Source organism: Buteo buteo, chromosome 9 (genome assembly GCF_964188355.1).
Source record: "Buteo buteo chromosome 9, bButBut1.hap1.1, whole genome shotgun sequence".
Taxonomy (NCBI): domain Eukaryota; kingdom Metazoa; phylum Chordata; class Aves; order Accipitriformes; family Accipitridae; genus Buteo; species Buteo buteo.
The window spans coordinates 17,725,802-17,748,165 of NC_134179.1; the positions used below are offsets into that span (position 1 = coordinate 17,725,802).

The window sequence follows — 22,364 nt, forward strand, 5'->3', positions numbered from 1 at the left end:
TGTATTAGGACATCAGTGGTGTGTCTCAGGCAAGCAGCACTCCAGCGTTGTGCCATGCACCTTGGGCTTGAAAGCACAGCACACAGCTCTTCCTGCTCATGCTAAATGGTTCAGAAACTGATTTATAGACACTTTATTGAGTGCCAGCATAAGGGAGGTTCACTGATTTTATCTAAGCTCTTTCTAAACTGATTCAGTTAAATTGCTAAAACTTTTTTGCTATTTTTTTTCCCCAGCGTGTATTCAAGGCCATTGTATGTTAAAGACAATAGTTGCCATTAGTGCTAAGCTGCTTTCATCCCTAGAGCTCAAGTGCTTTGTAAGGATGAATAAATGCTATCAATCTGATTGAACAGTTACACATGCCCAATTACAAAGACTTGAAGCGGTTGTTGGAGAGCCTAGTGAAGGAAACGCAGGCTGTATGGGCTCAGGGAGAGGGGAAACAGTCCTTGATGTACTTCTGTGAGACTGTTTCTTGCTTCTCAGAGCTGAATGATGGTCACGTGTATGTTTATCAGAGAGCACAAATAAGGACGGGTGTAAAGGAAATAAAGGCTGTTTTATAACAATTTTTGTTACTTTTGGAAATTAACTTTGTGTAGTATTAAAAGTGAAAATAACTGTTTGTTGTTTGACTGACTTGGTTTCCTCTACTGAAAAGCACTCTATCTTTGCCCTGAAATGGTTTAAAAAGAGCTGGAATGGCCATGTATTCCTGCTAAAACTGAGTGGTGTGACTGTTAGAAATCATCTCACTCCTAGTAAAAAAAAATCTGTTGAACGGGAGCACTGTTGGTCATAGAGCTCTTCTGATCTCTTGGTGTTGATCTGAGCGCAGGAAAATGGGAAGGGTCATGGCTGTTGACTTAATGAAATTGATTTGTTGAAACAGAGGCAAATACAAATCAGCTTGTCAAATCAGTAAAGCAGACAGTGCCATTCAGGCCACAGAGTACATTTTGTTAAAGGGTCTGTCTTGGAAAGGCAGAAAAAAATCTAGCAATGGATCTGAGCCTGTAGCTGTTCTTGTGTGAGGAGCTGAATGTCCTCACTTGTTATTTCTTGAAGATGTTGACATGGAAGGATCATGATTTCTTAGCTGGTGCCCAGGGCCCTCAGCTAAGAGTGAGAAATTCTAGGTTCTAGTCCCTTTTCCAAGACCTTGCTATAGTTCTTGCCCAGCGACTCCTGACTATGAAGTGCATAAACAGCCTTTTTGCCATGTCTGTGCTTTGGATAATTACAGGCTAGAGGATTTCAGGATTGCATTTCTGGACATGGCTAAACTTTACCTCCTTGAAGCTTTAAACCCTGTTTGGATATGGTACCATTGCACATTGGGTCATAAGTCTTGGATACAATACATGGGATTCAGTTACTGGAGTCAGAATGAGATTTCAGTAGTTTCCAAAACTGAATTGGACACATATTTTGCTAAGGTGGTTTCAAAATAGAGGTTTGAGTTCTTGTATCACTTCTACGCTGTTGAAAACTTTATGCAGGTTTAACGATAATACGAATGTTCATGCTTTTTTACTCCTCTATTTCACGCTGTCGGACTTTTCATTAACAGCTGTCACAGACAATTCAACAGTTCAAGTAAAAAAAAAAAGAAAATAACTTTTTAATGGGGGGGAGGGCAGGTTGGTTTGGTTTGGTTTTCCCCAAATTCCACGGGTCAATGAGTCAACCCAGTGGTGCAGTGAATTGGCAAAAAGCCCTGGCTTTACAGCTGTTATGCAACACGTGAACATGAGCTATAACCAACTATGCTGTCCTGGGTGGAAAGATTTGTGAAGGTGAATAGTGGAAGGGGGGAACCATCAGAGGGGGCTGGAGTTGTTTTATAAACACTTCTGATAGGCCGAGGCTTTTGGTTGGAGTAATTGAACATCTGGTTATGGACAGTGTTTATTTCTATGGTAGTAAACAGAAGAGTTAAGGCCAAAGTTAGAATAAAAAATCTCTTACCATATAGATTTGCTGAAGTGTTGTACACATATTTTGAGCAGCATGGCTGGCACCACCTCAGTGAAACCTGTGTGTTTCACCAGCTCTTAGAATATTACCCATACAGTAAAGAACTCAGAAGAGAGGCACTGAAAGATTTAGAGCAATGCCATCTAGTGATAAAATACAATCTCCTGAAACAACTCGATTTTAATTTTACAGTCTTTAAGATGCTTATTCCCTTACTGTACTCTTTGGCAATTCCACTTGTTAGCATTGAACTTGGACATCAAAAATGCCTTGAGGCATAGTAAGAGCTTTTGGTCAGCACCAGCTTGGATTTGTAGGTATGGCTCATATCCCTCTGAGACCAATGGGCAGAGCTGACCAGGAGGAGCCTTCTTGCCTCACTTTTCTCCTGGCTTATACCGGTTAGTGACTGAATGCTGATACCACTGCTTAGCAGGAGGGAGTGCATCTGAATCTGACCATTTTTAGCCTTTGATGCCTGATAGTGAATCACACCTTCCCCCCCCCCAACAGCTGCTTGAATAAGGTGACCATCTGTTCCTTATTAAAAAAAAAATCCTTTATTTAGTGCTTAATGTTGTGCAGAGTATATCAATTGAATATAAGGTGTACTTTGTCCCACATTTCAGCAATAATCACACAGAGGAGTCTATACAAAGATACAATGGTGTGATTTGATAAGATCCATGACTGTTGCATTACAAGTAGAACACTGCAGGCTTTTCTTTCCTTTTTCCAACGTTCATTTTTTCTGTTTTTCATGTTTCTTTTCATTATATTATTTCCTGGTAATGCAAAGAGTTATTCAATATCCACCACGCGTTACTGTGACCCTTTAATAGCCAAAATTATTTGGACTGTTCTATATTATGCACTTCTATAAGAAGATTGAATCAATATGTTTCCCACTGAGATTATTTTTGTTTTCTGATGCCCTTCATGATGCTGGTGATCCTGCTGCTTAATTTCCTCATGCAAGGTATCACCGTGGTTCAAAGGGATGGCTCCTGAGAGTAACCTGAACAGGATATGGCTAAAAGAACCTGCCAAAAACAAGTCTTTGGGCAAAACAGCAATGCATGTTTGGGGAGCCAGATGCTTTTTCTTTTTAATGTTTTTAGTATAGTGGTCCGTGGCTCCAAGAAGACCAGTGTCCTATCGTATATAATAATAAATGTACAAAAGCAAACATGTGGTAAAGACAAGACCTTTTATTTCCTTTACCATCTAAATTCCTTTGTCTTGAATTTGAAACTTGATATCAAATGACATATCAGCCTCTCTTCTTTCTTTGGTATTGTTGTACTCTCTTCTTTCAACTGACATTCAAATGGAAAATTTGTGGAATCCCAAGTCCTCCCATTGGACGCTGATGCAGCTCTGCTCCCTTTGAAAGTAAGGTTGCAAAGAGCTAACAAGTTAATTGAGAAGTCTCTTGAAGGCCTGCCCTGCCCCTGCCCCTTAAGCCAGCATGGTAGTTCTGATGGAAAATAGGTTCTTACTCTTTAAAATCTGATTGTGTAGTAAAGTAAAACCAAAACCAAAATCAGACCCAAACCAAAACCCCAAATAAACTAAACTTCTATTTTGCCATACCAATATGTCTATTGACTACTTGAACTCTCATCTGTTCCTCATAGCTTATTTTCTACAAGTAAAATTAAGATGTAGCCAAACACCAGGTTTTTGCAGTGGTTTAGAAGTGAGCTCTTGAGCAAAGCCTGTGCACATTTTTGTGATGTTCGTTATAGTTATTTCACAGTGGAAGTAGTAACAGGTAATGCATTTCTTTACGAAGAGAACGATGATATGAGAGCAGCTTAGGGGACAAGTGATGTGTTTTTCCTGATGATTTATTTGCTTATATTTTTCCTTTTTTTCTTACACTGTCAGAATTGACTTTTTTTTTAAAATTATGAATATGCAGTGGCTTTTTGGAGAGTTGTTTAGGAAGGCCTGATACTGCTTAGTGTGACAATATGCATATATACGCTTCATAACGATTTGGAAAAGGACAGCATTAGAGAAAAGGAGTTGTAGGAACAGATGTGTGTTTTCCTGCCAAAAATCCAGTCAAAATTATTTTTCTAGAGGAGAATTTCAAATAACAGATAGGGTCTGGCATCCATCTCCCACTGAATTTCAGTAGGCTTTGTATGGCCTTCCTTTTAGAAAATCCTCCATTTTTCTTTACAAAAGGCTGTTTATTGTTGTCTACAGCACTTCTGAACCTCAGACTTGTATGAGGTTTCATCGTGTGAACAGTCTGAGTAATCATTATACAAGGTGCATGTAAGATGGACGGAAAAATTCAAGTTTTCATTTCTCCCTATGCCTTTCCCATTGCTAACCTGCCTCTTCTGCACCAGCTGTGGCCTCTATCGAACAGTTCTTTGTGACATGATTGGTAACAGAGGGTTGAGCTGTTGGGTGGTGGCAGCTGCACTCAGTGCCACCATGTTGGGATGTGATACACTCTGACACTCCTGATGCCCAAGCTGATCTCTGCAGAAGACTGTCTGCAGCATCCTCTGAGCTTTGTGCCCCAGTTTTTATCCTGTGCAAGCATCCCAGCTCCAGCGCCTCTCTACCAGAAGTGTGAGAAGGTCACTGGTTGCAAGGGGAAAGATTTTTAGGCAGGGCCTGGAAACGAGACAGCTGAATGTGACAAAAATCTAAAGGTAACTATGCAAAGATCCTGAAGGAAATGAACCTTAACAAGGGTAAATAGCTATTAACTTAAAACTGTTATTCTGGAATGATGCTACAAGATATTTGGGGGATTTTCTTTTCTATTTTTTATAGTGATGACTTTTTTAATTCATGATGACATGAAGGAAAAACTGCTGGTCTGCAGCCTTTTCCAGAGAGGTGGGTGAACTGCAGGCCTGTCAGATTGGTACAAGAAGGAGCACAGACAAATTCACCTCAGTCATGTACCAGGCTACTTAACTCTGGCAGTGCTTGGCAGCTGAATTATGAGAAAAGCGATCAAAGCAGCCCACCAGAAATGGTGGAGATTTTTTTTTTTTTCCTCTCTTTGCCTCTACTGTTCAGTGGGCTGCAAGGCTTTAATATGAAATGGAAAATACAGAAATTTTGTAAGTTCCATCACAAGGATATTTATACAATGAAGTCTGGAAATGTTTATTTTCCTTATTGCTTTTTTTGGTGGACAGGTCTTCTGTCCCATGTTTTGGCCATTCACAATCAGTGATCCACCAAAGCTGAAAAGCTCATTATTAGTTGTGCCACACCTGTATGTTGTCACCCATTTCTCTTTATCAAAGAGATGAACAATTACAAGGGCTCAATGTTGAACTGCAATTACTGCTCTCTCTCCCTTATCTTCCCTGAGCCTTTCTGTAATTCATCTGGGACACAGTTGGGAGCTTCCTGAGGCAAACGGTTAGATTTGTTAGTAATTCATGAAAGCTGTATCACCCATGTGAGTGGATTTCCTGGAGACCATCTTGCTGGATATTTTGATGTTCCATTTTCAGTCTTTCTTCTGATGCATGATCTCTGTCCCTAACTCCACCTATCCAGCCATTTTCCTTTGGTCCAGTCATTCCCATGGTTCCAGACATCTTTTTACCTTGACCTTGTTTTTGTCCTTTTTCCTTAAGTCTGCTGCTGTTGTTGGGTTTTGGGTTTGGTTTTTTACACTAGTATTTCCAGGTCTTGCTTAGGAGCTTTCTTTCACCCATTGTTATCTTCTAAAATGTCAGTGAGACCATCTGCTCCAAACTGACTCTGCTGAGCAATTCTAGTTCTCTAATATAATTTGCACAGACCTGTTTTCCAGCCAGACATGGTCTTCCGCAAAGAACTCAGAAGCATAAAACCCAAACAAGCCTATTAAATGTGACAAGCATATGCTTTTAATATAAATGAACCACATATTTTTATTACTTTTAGTACCTCTCTGCCATGCCATGGCTGCCTAAGTTGAACATTTGTTCACATGGACATTAAGCAGTGGCTAAGAGTCAGATTCAGGAAACTACTTCAGCACATGGGTAATCATATTGCTATTTAGCAGACACGTACATGCTATAGTCCCAGTGAAATCCATGAGGCTTTCAGTATGGGCCTAAACTTAAGCACACTCAAATGCTTGGTTAAACGCTCTCTTCTTTCAAGGTCTTTATTCTTCTGGCTTGTGAACATGTATTTTACATGTAAGCTATTTCTTTCTGTCCATTTCGGATTGTAAACTTGTAAAGTAAGCATGGGAGATTGCTTTCACTGTTTATATCAACAGTTTCCACCTCCTGCCTGTCAGACACCACATTGCTTACCAGCCCCTCTATTGTTCCTTACGTCTGCAGGTAATAAATAAAAGAAAACCAAAACTGATTGAGGAGGAAACTACACCTTTCCTTCTCCCATCCTCCTTGCTTGGCCCAGCTGGCCTGCAGTTAATGGATGCTAAAAAACAGTTATACTTTTCCTTACTGTTTCCGGTATCATGTCACTGAATTAGTGCATAGAGTTCTTGTTCACTCTCACACTTGGCAGCATAACACTTGTATAGTTTAACATGCATTGAGAGGATTCTGCCTGCAACCTAAAGTCTAAGTAAACAGAAATTGTGGATTAGGCTTCTAGTCTTCAAGTGTCCTTTATGCTTGAAAGGTCCGTGCAGTCCCACACAGTGATGACATGAAATATTTCATCTTAGTTCTTAATTCCTGAGCTTTGTAACTGTCAACCTTCTTGGGTTCACATATCTTAGATACAAAGTGGTGCCTGCTGTAGCCCCCTCTCTTCACTAACAGCATTTAAAATATATAGCAGATCGGGAGCTGTATGCCTGTAAATAATGCTGCCATTGTTAATACATTTGTAACAATAATAAACTATTGCAATAGTATAAAGCAATGAAAATGTTCAGATGAGTATTTGTAAATAGGGTAAATGATCTTGAAGTCATCTAAGATAACTGTATCCCAAGCTCTTTAATCTAGAACCTCTGCACAGAAACACTGGTTTTATTTGGCTTCATCAGTTTGCTACAGTAACTCATACATCCATCTTTTCACTGTTGTGCTCAAATGGCCCAGATGTGTTTTATGAAAACCCCCTTTAAGACAGTCACGGCTTATTTGGCAACCAGCCCAAAGTGGAGCAATGTAGCTGTGCTCTCTCTGAATTCATTTACTGTGCTTTCTGCTTTGCTTTCCTCATACTTGTGCTGCTCAGTATCAAAACAAACCAGTTGAAAGCTTGTTCTTATATACTGTCATAAGATGATCCACAGCAAGGCTGATAAATACATGTACCTTTAGAGTGCTTGTTCTGGAATCTTTCTGAAGTGACTTTTATCCTGTAGCTGAAGTGGGCCAACTCATAGCAGTGAATCGGTCCACTCGGCCAACCCATAGCAGTGAGTTGGTCCACTCAACTGCTGTGGCAGTTCCTGAAAGCATTTCACTCTATTCTTTTCATACTGTACATTCAATTACACAGGTTCCCTGGTGTTCTTGACATGCAGAGAATATAAGGCTCTAATTCTTGTTTTTCTTCATATAGGTTTGTTCATTCCCTAGTAACTTCTAAACAAGACTGTCAAACAATACTGTTTCACTTTCTTTCAACTGTGAGCTTTTTAACTATGCATCCAATTCTCTCCTTTTGAAATCTCTTCCCATGCCTTTTTAGTCCCATTTCTGTTGCTTCAAATGTAGGTATTATCTTCGAGACTGCTCCAGAGTCCACTTAAAGCATGGTTGTATGCTCACTTCACAGCTTCAGAAAGATCGGTTTAAGAGAGACTCAGACTTTTGCAGAGGGATGTTTGTATGTTTCACTCTCTCGTAACATGTGAAATTTGATGACTGCAATAGTCTGTTTCCAGCTCTTCAGAATGCTACTGCTCGCACATCTGCTAGGATGAACAATTAAAGATGAAAGCAATGTAAATCTTGTAAGTAGGACTTGGTTGACTTCCACAGCGAAGACGTGAGTTCTTACAACTTCCTCTGACATACTGGTCTCTTGGCATGGTACCATCCTGTGCAATCGCCAGGGAAAGAAACATCTCCTGTGTATGTTAGTACTTTGTTGACCTCCTACTGAATGACAACTATTTGTAAAATAATTGTAGTAATTTAATGGTTGTTTAAAAATGTAGTCAGTAATCCACTTAGGAACTGGAGTTGTTAAACTAGTGTTATATCACTTTTTAAACACTGTTGTAGTTTTGATTGGTAAAACTAGTAGTGTTGTTTACTTGCATTCTGTTAGACGAGTCAAAATTTATGGGGAACCTTAGTCACTTTTACTGGACCAACTGATGAAGTTGGAAAAAAAAAGAAAAGCAGGTTTTTTGATCCATCATGTCTATGACATTGCTTGTGTCCAGGAGACTCATGATATCGCATGACATGTCAATGAATAAATTGGATACAAAATCAAGATGGCCTTTATGAAACAGACTAAAAACTGATTAAATGCTAGATTCTTAAGAACGATTACAAAGTGGGAATCATTGCTGAAGTTGATTTGTTTCTGCAGAGGTTCTGGAGGACTGGGGCCAAGAAATGATCTCTGTAAGATCTTGCTAAATCCAGTACATCAATGTAAATTCATTACTGATGAAGTGAGTAGGTTAAAAAAGGAAGTTGTAAACTATGAGAGGACTGCCGAGTGATCTGGATTGTTTGGAAAGCTGCATGAAAATGATGTGTATTTCAACAAAGTAGGATAATATATACATAGTGACAAAGATCATTGGCCATGCTGGATATAATAACCCGCCCTAGAGAGCAGCAGTCCTGGAGAGGGCTTGAGGGAGATGAGGTATACAAGTCAGCATGGCTACTCTGCTGCACTGCAGGGAAACTCAGTGGTAAGGAGACTGAATGAAATCCTTGGCTGGTGAAACACTGGGTACCCAGTAAGAAAAGAAATGTGATGTAACATTGATTTAGCACTCTGCTGAAAAAATATCTGATGCAGCTATGGTTCACAATTCAAGGAATAAAAAGATTTAATGGGAATGGTTGTAGGGATGGAAAATATGCCTTACACAGAGACTCAAAGAGTGCTATCTAGTTGTCTTTACCATCACAACCTTAAAGCTACAATCTGGGGAGGAAGAGTTCAATAAAAGTTCAGTAGTTCTATGGACAAATTTGTAATAAAAACAACACCGAGAAGTCAATGCAGAACCAATCAGTATTTTAAAGACAGGCAGAGTTACAGTTTTTTACAAATGGCTATAAGCAATCATTGGAACGTTCCACAATAGCTGTAATAGATCAGCCTTGATTCTTAACTCAAGATTGGTACACTAAGAAAAAAAAGGACTACGAACCAGAAGCAAGAATTAATACAGATAAACACTACAGCTTACATGAAGCGCTAGGTTAGAAATGCCAGTGGTCTAGTCTGGTCTTAAACTTTTATAATCATCAACTCCTAATCACCATTTTTCTTTACATGGCCTCTTTGAACTGAGTTTTCGCTTCTTGTTGTTATTTTAACCCCAATGTAATTTTTTTTTTTTTTTTTAAAATCATCACCTAGACAAAACCATCAAAGCTCTGTATTGTAGAGCTTATAAGCTAGAGCCAGTTGGTGCTATCTCCTCAGCATTGCAATGTCCCTGCCATTTAGTTATTCAGTGGCACCAACTTGCAGAGTGGTAATGTCAGCTGGCAGTTGGGGATGTCAGAAGATATGCAGTAAATGATTGTCACACTCCTCACCCAGACCTGTCATATGGTCCTGGTTTCTGATTGTGTGCAGGAGCTTGTCTTGCTGATTTGAGGGAGCCAGGAGGGCTGCTCCATTGCCTTTGTAATTGATGTTCCTCCTTCTATGGACTGGCAACAAAATGGAAAGAAGCATGTCAACCAAGGGAAGACCTCTGGGGGAAGAAAGGCATATATATATTTTCATAGACAGGAATTTAAAGTAGAGAAAATCCCTTTCCCCTGCTTTTTTATTTTCCTTTAGTTCTGATCCTGAGAAACAGCTGTGGATGGAAAACAGTAGGGCCTCCACCAGCTGTTGAGCAGGCACCAGCAGGTATTACTGACCTGAGAGTCTCACGGGCCCCAGGTCACCTGGAAACATGTCATGCAGCAGGATCTGCTTTAATATGCAGAAAGATATTATAAGGAGAGGTGTTGCTGAATATTGATGAAAACACGTAACTTGGCTTAAAGAAATAACATATAAAGTTGTTTTTAATAACTGTCTATGCTTAGAACAGGCAACTAGAAGCTGAATTGTATTGGCATAGTCTCTTAATGAGGCTGCAAAGATGTTTTCCTTCTCTACTGTATTGTTTCTAATGTTTTACCTTTCCCTTGTGTTTGATTTTTTTTCGACATCAGTCATTCATTTACAGCACTTCTGTTGATTTAAATGGGCTTTAGATCAGGCTCCAAGTTACCATTTCCCTTCTGTTTGAATAGGGATTTTCTTTTTCCAGAGAAAGGAAATCAATAATTTCTCATGACAAACCAATGTTCATTTGGATTCACAATCATGCAGTGAGCTCTTCTGTCATTTTCTAAAGCATTTCAGGATAATGGAAGAGTCTCACTCGTGATCTTTGCTGTTTTCCTTTGTTTTCCCAGATTGATTTAAATTCTGTACTCCATTTGACCATTTCTTGAATAGATTACAGTAAATCTATATTTTTTTTTGTTTTAAAGGCAGTACTAACTTTCCATGCTTTCTGTGCTCTGAGTCCCAGGGAACTGTTCAGGGATCCATCAAAGGATTAACCTTTGGCATGACAAATTAACAAACAGATCTGTAGGAACAAGCTAAACTATACCTTGACATAAACTTGCCTATTGTGTACTGTTCATTTCCACTTGGAGTTTTGGAGATGGCAGATTATTTTTTACAGAGCTGAGTTCCCATCCTCTTAGGTGCTGCCACTCTGAAATCCCACCAGCACCCTGAATGCTTCCCGTCCTTGGCTGACTCATCACAGGGCATGCCTATGTGCTTTCCTGCCAGTGATTTCCCTGCAAACTCATGTTTGGGGACTGCTCAGGGAGCCAGGACTCCTGCATGTCTCTGCACAGCTGAGCTGCTTGGCAGTGTGGGCTAGTGCTCAGAGCAGAGTGGGGGGCCCTAGGCCTGAGGCTTTCCCCTGACTTTGACCTAGGTCTGCCTGACCACCTCCCTGGGCTTTGGCTTCTGCAAAAAAGAGGGTGGCAACATGTTGCTGATTGCCCCATGAGTGGCTGGTGCAGGGTGCAAGCTAGATACAGGTGTGCTGTGGGCACTCCCAGCCACTTTGTGTTTGCTGGGCCCAAAAGAGAAGCCACCTGCATGCTGGCCCTGGCTGTGTGGGCTTTACCAAAGCGCTTAGCCCTCCTGCCCCTACAGTCACCTGCATATCAGCTCCTGCTCTGTGGGGGGTGGGTGTTTGGCTCCACTCGGGGTTCCCTCCCCAGCCCCACGGGAAGAAGAGCTGGAGCTATTGGGGCAGGCTGGGGGTATGGGGGGGGCTGCTGTGGGTGCTGAACTTGGGCTGGTGTGTGGTGTACGGGTGTAAATGGGGGGGGGGCTCTGTCGGGGGTGTGTGTGAAAGGTGTGTGAGGTTGTGTTGGTGGTGTGAGGTGCGGGTGGGGTATGTAGAGGGGGGCGCGAGGGGTCTAGGGGAGGCGTTAGGGGTGTTGCGAGGGCCTTTGGGGCGTGCGGGAGGTTGTGTGGGAGATGCGTGCTGGAGGTGGCAGAAGCGATCCTCCTCGCCCATGATTGGCAGCGCGGCAATCTCTCCTCCCGGCTGGTGCTTTTCCTCCGGCCGCCACTGAATTAGAGACGAGGAGGGGCTGGGAATGCAGAGCTGGCAGCGCGCACACACACGCTCTCTCGCACACACCCGCCGGCACCACGGAGCAGCCCCCCGCAGCCCGGCCGGTCCCCGCCACCCAGCTCCCCTCCTGCCTCTGCCGCTTTAATTTTTTTTAATTTTAATTTCTCCCCCCCCCCCCCAAATCTTTTGGGCGCTTCCCCGCCTCGCCCGCCCGGCGCCCTCCCCGCGGCGCGGCGGGCTGCCTCCGCGGGCGCGCAGCGCGGGGCCATGCCGGCGGGGCCGCCGCTGCTGCGGGGCGCCCTCTTCCTCCTCCTCCTCCTCCTCCTCCTCCTCTTCCTCGGCACCCCGGCCCGGGGAGCCGTCTACACCAACCATTTCTTGGTGGAGCTGCACGGCGGGGGCCAGGCGGAGGCCGAGCGGGTGGCGGCGGAGCACGGCTTCGGCGGGGTGCGGAAGGTAAGCCCCGCGCAGGCTCGCGGCGATGGGGAGGTGCGCGGAGGCGATTGGTGGCGGTGCCGTGCCGTGCCGTGCCCTTGACGTTGGGCTGAGGGCATGCGGCGTCCGCCCGTGAGCATCCTGGCGGCGCGGGGGTGGCCCCCGGTAGGGTCTTGCCCGCGACTTACCTGGGGAGAAGGGATGGAGCGGGTCGCGTCCCGGCTGTCCCCGCGTTAATAACTCCCCTTTCGAGGGGATTTTACGAGTAGTGGTGCCAAGAGCCGTTGCGAGTGCACTTCGGTAGTGGCCCAAAAGGGTGATTTTCTTGGACTGGAAAGCAGAGGAGTTTCCCACATGGCAGCTCGGTGCCTTTTGACTTGCTGTGTAAACATCCTCCAATTGAGCTCCCATCCTGCGGGCGCAGGAGCGGCTGGGGCCGCCCAGGGCTTCCTGTGCACGGCTGTAATTGAAACTGCTCGGAGCACTTAAAAAAATAATTAAAGCCGCATCTCTATGCAGAAGCTTGCACGCAATTTGAATGGAAGATTTCGTAGGGGTTTTGACACTCAAGTTTGTGAGGCTGGTGGCTTCTTAATATCCCTGTTATTCTCATTGAGAAACAGGATGCCTCCAGGCTGAAGAAGCTGCTTAATATTAAGCATGATAAGCAATCTGTGCTTGTCGCTAATGAACGTAAGTTGGGAAACTTCCAAGTGCCATTGGAGGTTGTTTCCTATCCTGAGGTCCCAGGAAATCCGAGGTAGCCACAGTGGCAGGGAGTCTTGTCCTGGCTCCTGGGGAGCCTAGCTCCACTAGAAATCTCTCCTGTTCAAATAATAATTAGACCACTAACTATTTCAGGGTACAGTCAGATCTCGGGTGAAGATAGGGAGAGGCTAGTAGTGTCCTGGTCAATACAGTTCCTGACAGACAATGCCCAGGCAGCACTTGGCTTGGAGGAGTGTGGAGGGAAAAGCAAGCTGTGAGCATTGCTGCTGCTGCTTGTTTGGTTTTATTTTTTTCTTTCCCTGGTAGTTATGCAATGAGAGCCTGATTCTACTTCTAAGGAAATGAATGAGAATGGTACCCTGGCCTTGGATGGGTGAAGTGGCTTAAGACTTTGATTTAAAAAAAAAAAAAAAAAAAAAAAAAGCATATGAAGTGAGACTCCCTCCCTGGGGCTGCCTTGTCTCAACTCCAGTGGGAGCTCATTAGAGAAACGAGGTCAAGATCGTTGTTGCTTTGACCACAGCCAACTCCTGCTGCTGCTAAGATGCTTTTGTTTTGGGCTTACAGCCTTGTCTTGATAGTGACAGAGCTGGGCTGCTGATGCCCTTGGGAAAGGATCCATTATGGGGATTAGGTATTATTACATGAAATTTAGATGTGGCTCTTTGGTCAACAGTTTTCCCTTTTTATTCCTTTACTGTTTGTACTCCCTCCCTAGTATCCTGGGGATATCTGACAGATAAGCCCTTATGAGGAGGGCAGGGTACTTTTCTGCATAGCTGAATTTCTTATTACTTTTGTTAGATGCTTTCATATGATCCTGTGACCCACGTGAGGAAGAGACAGGGAGAGAGTGGATTTTGTAGAATGAAGAAATGCGGCTTCAGGGCTGTTGGAATCCTCTCCCCTCCACCATGCCTTTCCCCAGGGTGCTTTGGGCACATTAGGAGTCATACAGATTCTTCATGGAACTAAGTCTTGTAGCTCATCTCAGCAGAGAGCTGCAGGAAAGTCCCCCAGGCGTGCGAGGGGAGACTACCTGCTTTCCAGCACATGCCACGGGGGGGGCTGTTCCCGTGGACTCGAGTGTCTCTAGGAATGAAGCCTAGCAGAGCTGTGGCGTGATGTGGGTGTGCTTGCAGGGGCTGAAGGGGCAGATGGTGGCGGTGGCTCCTGTACTGAGCACATTCTGTCCCAAGAGGTTTCTGGGTTACATCATCCCAGTCCCTGAAAAGCTAGAAAGCCTCCCACCCCTCCTCCACAAATGCACGAGGAAATAGCACTCTACTATCTGCAAGGCAGTAATTTTAGGGAATAGAGAAGTTCGTAGGGTTTGGTATTTAGCTGTCTATGTCGGAGGATAATCCATGAGAGGCTGATAGCAATCTCCGTTCTGCAGGGGAAATCTGTAACGGGGCTTGCGTGGCAATAGTCAGCTGCTAATAAAACTTGTGCCATCTACTCCAGTGTCTCTTCAGTATTGCTGAACTGAAGAGTCTCCTAATCTGTTTTGCTATCATCAGGCTTGTCTACCATCTCTGCTTACAGTCTGCAGACTCAGCTTTCATGGCAATAACAACAGTGCAGAAAGTTGAACATGGCTCTGTGTGTGTATAGAAACAGAACTGTTAGTGGTAAACTCTTGGGGGAAAGTACGATGTGTAGATATGCTGTCTAATGAAATATTCAAAAAATACCAAAAAAACCCCCAAATTATACCACAAGGAGAAGTGATCTTTGCATACTTCAACAACACATACTGTTTGGATAATATAATGAGTTATTTACTTAAACCAAATCCAGTTACCTTTACCCATATTGGAGAAGAGCCGTTGTCTGGAAATAGTCACCTTTATTTCAACACAGGGACTTTTCCTAGTAGGACCACAAGGGCATTCAGCTTTTTTCTGTGTGTGGATTTAAGACATATATGAGCATGTTTTCTTTTATGTGTGCTATGTATCACAGATCTATCTTAACATGACTTTATGGGAGCTGATTTTTAAATTACATATTTTTAGTGCATGTTTTTTCGTAATAACAAACAAATCTCTGAGCAAGTGCATATTAAATTTACTGAACAGCAGATTTCTGAAGAAATACAAGAGAAAGTACTGCCTTGAAGATTAATGTTATGAACTGTGCAATGCACTTCCTAATTGATTCTTTGGCCATGCTTCCTACCATCATTCTGAAACCACTATAAGACTTCAGGTGGGCTAAAATGTGTACTTTAAATTCAGTGCTTGATGATTTGATTAAGAAGGGCTTGGTACTTATGTAAACAGGTGCCTGTGTTTAGATCTAGGATCCTAACATGTTACAGAGTCTCAAAAACACTGGTCAATTTTTCTTTAACTTTCCCTGAATTAATCCCAAATACAGACCTCTTTGTAACTCCGATTGTGCTCTTTGACTTTTTTTTTTTGTTAATATTTGCAATTTTTCAATCCATTTGTACCTGCTAAAATTGATTCTATGTACTCCTGGTAAAAGAGATACTGTGATAAAGCATATTCTTTTCTTAAAATGGTTAGCCTTACCACCTTCAAGCATTCAGGAGTTATGAGGATGCCCCCCTAACAGCTACATGTTAAATTGTGAGAACTGCAAGAGGAACAGCTTTTTTTTTTTTCCCCCCTCTTTATTTTATTTGCCTCCTGGCATGGTTGCCACCAGAATGCATATCTTAATGCAGGCTGAAAAAAGCTGCTTTCTAACCTTAGCTTGCAATTCTTAATTCATTTCGAACAAGGGGAGTTGGAAGAAGCATTTGGAAAGGTCTCCTAATTGGAGATCAGAGTTTAGACATCTCTTTCCATTTCATCAGCAACAATGAGACCGAGACAATCTACAAAATGCCATAGCTAAATATCCCACTTCTGGTAGCACTGAAGTGAAGGGTTTTAAACAGTTAGCATTCAGTGGCCTCAGCTTTTAAAATAAGAACCAAACATAGGTTTCAAAATATGGAGAATTTTGTGTTCCACAAAGCTGGTCTGTTTTTTCCTTGATGTATCACCTGATCACCTCTCCCTCTAAATCTTGCAAAACCCAAGGTACCTCTTACAGCTGTGACTTTTCTGCTTCCCATTTTTGCTTAGGAGGCTGCTGGTTGAGGACCAAGCTTTCTGGAGCTGGCCAGGAATTTCTGGATGAAATGTTGGGAGCTTGGTTTTTTGTTTTTTTGTTTTTTTTTTTTACATTGCATAAATATGGACTTATCAAAAGCAAAACTTAACATATAAAGAAGCCAGACTTCCTGCTGCAGCAGCCCAGTTGTGCATCTAAGAGGCTGGGAGCCTGTGAGCTGGGACTTGATGTGGTGTCAAAGGCAGACCAGGAGGCAGAATGATGGGTTTGCAGCTTTGGGAGCTGTTTGCTGGGATCTTCTTCAGGGATCCTGAAAATTTCATCTTGGGGTCTATATGCTAAAGCCCTGAAAATCCCTTCCTGTGTAGATCAGCCCCTAAATCTGGAGAAGAGGTGTTTGCCTAGCTGGATATTTAAGGTGTCAGGATATGCTTTTGCGTGGCCGGAATGCACTGTGATAGACAGATGGGATTATGTGCATGTAAAAAATGCTGGTTGTGGATGTGGGCCTGCATGTGTGTTTATAGATATGTGTTTATATACATACATACATATCTTTCTTGTTTCTTTTCCCCTCATACTTATGTAGGTAGCAAAGACAAAGAAAGAAGGGTGAATTCTTAGCCAGGCTCCTCGCAGAGCCTGTGTGCACATATATATTAACAAGCCAATTTGTGCACGTACGTGGTGGTCCATGCTTTGCAGATAAACAAGCCTGTGTTACCTGCACATGTGCTGCTAACCCAAGCGCTCATGGAAGTGTTAGTTCTGGCTAGCTGAAGGCAGCATGGAGGGTGCAGATGTGCTTCAGTGTGGAAACAGATGCTGAAGCTGTGGAGCACCCCATGCAAAGCGGAGGAAGAGAGCCAGGGTCTCCCTGCATGGACCCACTGGAGTTCAAGGACTTGAGATCAAGCCTCAGGCTGCAGTGTTTCCATGCACTAATACATGTTTAATAATTAATTAGCTTTGTGTTTTGTGCTGGCCTAAAGGAAGGGATGTTTGTTTGCAAAAGTAATCCTTTATTATGGAAATAGAAAAACCTCTTAGAAATGGAAGGTACAATGTAAGTTTTTTGAGGAAACCAAGAGCTTTAATTTTCTAGATTTCACTCTTGCAATTTTGTATTACTAAGATAAGAAAAAGTAAATTCCATGCAAATGCTAATTGTGCAACTACTGAGATTTCAATAGGTCATCTCACCACAACAGCAAATGCTTCAGTTTCCAAGAGACAGTCTGAGCTGATGTGTTTAAATTGGGGGGAAGAAGCAATTAAGTAGCAGGAAGAGTTTGATCCTGCTGTGGGAAGGTGCACTGCTGGGTGGTGATGGAGAGCTCCCTTTTCCAGAAAAGCCCTGGAAGAAAGTAACTGGGGAGACACAGGGAGAGCAGCCATCTGCGTTTGTCAGGACCCTTGTCAGCTCTGTGCAGGTGGAATCCAGGTGTACCACTGGGCACATACTAGGAAGTACCATTTGCTCCTATTTACTCTCAAGAGAAATGTTAGTGGAATTTAATAAGAGTTTTGCTGTGCTAGGAGGGCGTTTGCCTCAGATATTTTTTTCAAAATGATGCTTTTTTGGTTGTTTTTTTTTTTGTTATTTTGCATTCTGCCTTGGATGCAGAAGTAGCCTCAGGAGCAAATGCTGTAACTGGCTAACTCAAAACAACAACAACAACAACAAAATCTGTTACTTAAATGTACTTGCTTATGCATCTGAAAGCTGTAAACTAGGAACAAGAAGAATAATGTAAACCACAGGCTCAAGTACCTCCCTAATCCAGTTTCTGTAGAGCTGCTTCTCTACCAGAGATTCAAACTGACTGCTTGTTGGCGGTGAGTGTTCTGTTTGAGGTATAAAATAATCACCATGTCAGATTTTCATAGCATTTATTATTTGAATGTAAAACAAGAAGGTCAGACTCCCCTACTATAAATCTCTGCTGTAATTGCTCTATTACTGTTTTGAATACATCATGTAGTTCTGTTTCTTGACAAAACATGCACATTAAACCTTACCTTTACAGATAAGTTTTGTTTGCTGAGCTACAGCTCAATAAACACAAAGATACAAAATTCTAGCTATTTATAAAGATGCCTGCATTTATAATTATGTTTATTCCATATTGCTTGAACTTATTGGCGAAATTGAACATGTCGTAGAGACCCAGGAAATGTGCTGCGAGTAAATCTTTTTTCACTTGTTTTTTTGATGCTGCAGCCCAACTGGGGATGTGCAGTTATTTGTTTTCATTTAAATTATATTTAGTTTGCTGGTGTGAAGGAGAAAAGTGGAAAACATACAAAGAAGCATTTGCAGGATGCTGTGATCCCAGCACATCAGAACTGAACATGGTGTGTACTAGCCTATCTCCTGCAGTCTAGCCCTGAGTACCTGCCTGATGAAAGCTTGTTGCGGTGTGGTATGAAGCTACCAGGGACAGCTTTCCGCTCCAAGAAGTAGTTCCAGGTCTGAGGGGCTTAAGCAGCTGAGGAGCATCAGTGCTCAAAGCATGGAAGCTGGCGGGTGCCGCCTGCTCCTTTCTCCACCTTGCCAAAACTAGTGGAGTGGGAACAGCTCACACAGGCTCCTCTCTGCCAGAGGCTGCCAGCACACCACCAGCCTAGACTGGAGCCAGCCTCCCTGGCCAGATATTTTAGGATGGCATGACACCATGGAAACCAGAAGTGGCCCCCTGACCTGTTTGCTAGAGCCCCTGCTCCGGAGAATACTTGAGAGGTGGGGGAACCACCAGCAGAGCAGCCACAAGTTCTCTGTTGACATTTCGTGGCAGGAAACCACTTGTGGCCCTGTACCATGTCTCCTAACCCTGGTGATGCTCCTTTTCCTACTCTTCTGAAATCCCTTCAAAGTATTGCATGTAGTGACTTCAGCTCCCCAGGTTATTTCTCTCCTTTGTATGCCTCCGTGTAGAAGAATCATGATGGTGTGTGGAGATTTCTGTGCCATGCAAATGAGGTTCAGGATTTATGCCAGGAGAGGCAGGATTAATGTATAGGAAGCAGATCTCTGGCTTTGTTTCCTTCACTTCAAGTCTGGCAGTTCCTTAGCTATTTCAGACCTGCGCTATGGAATTTATAGTCAAAGGTATTATTTTAATATCAGCACTAGGTAAACAAAGTTCATTAGTATGGTATCACCATCCCGCTGTCAGTCTGGGATCTCCTTCTGCCCAGATAGCTTTCTTGTAGATGACTTTCAGGCTATTTCTGGACTCTGCAACATACGGATAGGTTAATTGCCTGTATGTGTTTGAACTTTGGGATCCCATATGTTGTGGCTCTGTCTGGGGCCCTATTTGAAGCTCTCATTCCTCTGAGTAGGTTTTCCATGTGTTGAGAGCTGTCTGAGAGACATTTCTAAGAGCCAGTATGGGTATCTGTTGCTATTACCTGGAGCAAAGTTGAATTTGTCCCCAGACCTGAGGTTGCAGAGCTGTGTAGCAAAAGGATAACTGTTTTTCTAACAGTACCTTGTCTTGAAGACTTGGGTTTTGGTATCAGGCCAGATGGACAGATCCTATTGCTGTGCCTACAACCAGACCCAGATGGTTTAGGTTACTACGAATGAGGTAGAACATTTTGTTTCTAGCTTGGGAATCAAATCCTGATTAAAACTCTAGACCAAAATAAATTGTCAATTCACTCCCAGCTCAAAAGCTTCCATTTGAGAACCTGTGGCATCCTTGGCATTTATTAGCAGGCAAATGGTGCCAGAGACTTACTGTGCTGCTAGGCTTGGCTCCTTCAGAAAAGCACTGAGGTGCATTGTGGGGCTTTTGAATTTGTTATCTTTTAGAAGAATCAGCCTTTGTGTGAAGGTGGAAGATAGCCTTCTATCCTTCTCACAAAATATGACAGGTGACAAGATGTAACACCCTACCCACTCTTAGAAAACTTTTACTGCTATAACTGTACTGTTGTAGTTAAAATGGGAAAACAAACCCAATTGCAGTGCTGTTACTATCAGTGTAGGAGTGCTAACATCTTTAACTCATTCCACATCAGAACAGTATTAGTAGAAATTTTGCTTAAACTAGACCTTTTACCAGTAAGACCATGCTGATCTAAAAAAAACCCAACAAACAAAACCAAACCAACAACAAAAGGGGGGGGGGGGGCGGGGAAGCATCAGACTTCCTGGAATAGTTATACTGGTAATACTTTATAGTGTAGCTAAGGCGAAGTTTGCATGGGACCCTTTCCCTCATCCATCTATGGAATTATTCCAATTAAAATTAGTCCATGCAACCAAGTTTCAAATGCTTGTAGTAAAGTACTTACAAAGTAGTTGCTGAAACGTATGTAGAATTTATTTGTTAGATACTTTCAGTTAAAGTCCTGAGAAATGTCCGTGCTCATGGAAAATGCCATGAGCTGGAAATCAAGCCAAAATGCTGAAATGAATGATAAATTCTGCCAGCTCTTATTAAAATACTATGCCTGGGAAACTCTCCTGTGCAGTTCCAGTCCATAGCACGGGTAGCTAGTTTCTGCGAGAGCTGTAGTAACAAGTTCAGTGCCATGGATCTAAAATTTACCTTTGTCCTGTAATGCTATCCTTGTTGTCAGAAACCCTGTTCTTTTTTAAGTTTTTCTTTCAAGTTTTTCAAATAATTAAATGGGTCAGGTCTCTACAGGGTGCTGGCTGCATAGCAGTTATAAATACTGCAGTGAGCAGCCCAGAGCTTCCATCCATCACTGGCCTCTGGTGGGAGGAAGCCGAATTGCTCGACAATTTGTCAAAGACAGGATTTCTCTAAGTAACCTGAAGCGGTCTGGTGTGTTGCTCTTGTTGTAAATCAAGGCGAGCTCTACATTTAACTCTCAAGTTCATTGAAAAAGCTAACCCTATAACTACTGAAATGGAGATTTAATTTCAGCTCAGTGGTCCCGGGTCATGCTTTGCGACAGAGAGCGCTGTCTGAGAGAGAGCTGAATTCAGTGTTGTGTTGTGTTGTGTGAAATTCTGCATGGCCACCACACACAGTTTATCAACCAACATGAAATCCGATTTGGTGATTGGTTTATGACAGTAGCTCAGCGGTCTAACTCGACTGAACATTGGCTGTGTTCAGCAAGTAGCAGGAGCTTGGACCTAAAAAGGGAAACTACGAGCTAGCCCAGTCTTACCATTTATACAGTGGAATTATAAACAAATAAATTAGGTAATGATAGCTCTAGTTTGCTCACTCAAGGAATGAACTGGGATGTAATGTTCTTTGTCATTATTACCTACCTTCTCAAACAAAACTTTTGTGTAAATGTTACATTCTTAACTTCTTTGTCCACAGAAAGCAAATGGAAAGAGCGACCTCAGTGTTTACATCAAACCAGTTGGCAAGTGTGTCCCCGATACTCATGACTGAACTAGATTGTTTGCTTACCTGATGAGTAAAACGGTAGTATGTCAGAGCTGCTTTCTCCTGGAGTATACAACCAAAATGTGAAAACCTGAAACCCAACAAATATGTATTTAATTATTAAGTAGAGAAACTGGTACTGATATATCAAACTAGAGCCAAACAGATGAATCTTTTTGTTCTATGGGTAGTAAAAGAGGCGGGATATAGCCTCCCTTCTCCTGATGACAGAGGATCCTCCTTTCTGCCTACTCATTCTTTCTGAAACCCCAGTGAAACGAAGGAGCGTGATTCTGACATCCACTCTATGGGTGAGCACTGTCTTTGCCACCTGCTGTGCAACACTGAGTGCAGCAGAAGCTTCTGTTTAAGGTTTTTAGCTGCAGCCAAGATATGGTGAATTAGCTATAACCGTGACTGGTGGATTCCCATCGGTCCCCCAGGGACCTTATGCTTACCTGTGTCAATTAATTTTAGAACTGTGTTTCAACTGAATTTAGTGATTTAGAAGTTACTCTGAACAAGTTGTAAAGTGGAACTGTCAATTCTGAATTTGGGTGAGGTAGTATCAAAAATCATAACTGGAACACATTTGCAGTTTTGGAGAAGTTGGTTGGTAATGTTGATGGAATGATGGTTGTGGATCAGGACATCATCTGAAGTTTGGTCTTCACGCCATTTCCATCTGTTAATTTTTACATTACTGTTTAAACCCCAAAACTTGATGGGCAAATGTACTTTTCTTCTCTTAACTGTAAAACCATTCCATTTCTCCTACAACTTAGATATAGTTCAGAATAAAACCCAGACAGAACAGCAAGTGGATTTTTTTCTTCTTTCTTCTGATGGGGATTAAAGCGTTCAATTTCATTCTGTAAAATCCCTTTTTTCCCCTTCTAACTGAACATATTTTATTCATGTTAAATACATTGTACTTTGGTAGG

At 42.5% G+C, this 22,364-nt stretch overlaps 1 protein-coding gene and 1 long non-coding RNA gene across 2 annotated transcripts in view; one reads left to right on the plus strand and one right to left on the minus strand.

Moving 5' to 3' along the window:
* Positions 1-9,695: 9,695 nt before the first annotated feature.
* LOC142034381 (uncharacterized) lies at positions 9,696-12,568 on the minus strand. The gene is made up of 3 exons (XR_012651623.1): positions 12,400-12,568; positions 10,035-10,089; positions 9,696-9,818 (listed from the first exon to the last, which is right to left on the minus strand). It is a non-coding gene; the product is annotated as an uncharacterized LOC142034381 (long non-coding RNA).
* PCSK2 (proprotein convertase subtilisin/kexin type 2) overlaps positions 11,770-22,364 on the plus strand; it is a 111,534-nt gene continuing 100,939 nt past the window's right edge. Inside the window, exon 1 of the mRNA XM_075035507.1 lies at positions 11,770-12,232. Within this exon, the coding sequence (XP_074891608.1) occupies positions 12,044-12,232 (189 nt within the window). The 5' untranslated portion in view covers positions 11,770-12,043. The remainder of the gene's footprint in view (positions 12,233-22,364) is intronic.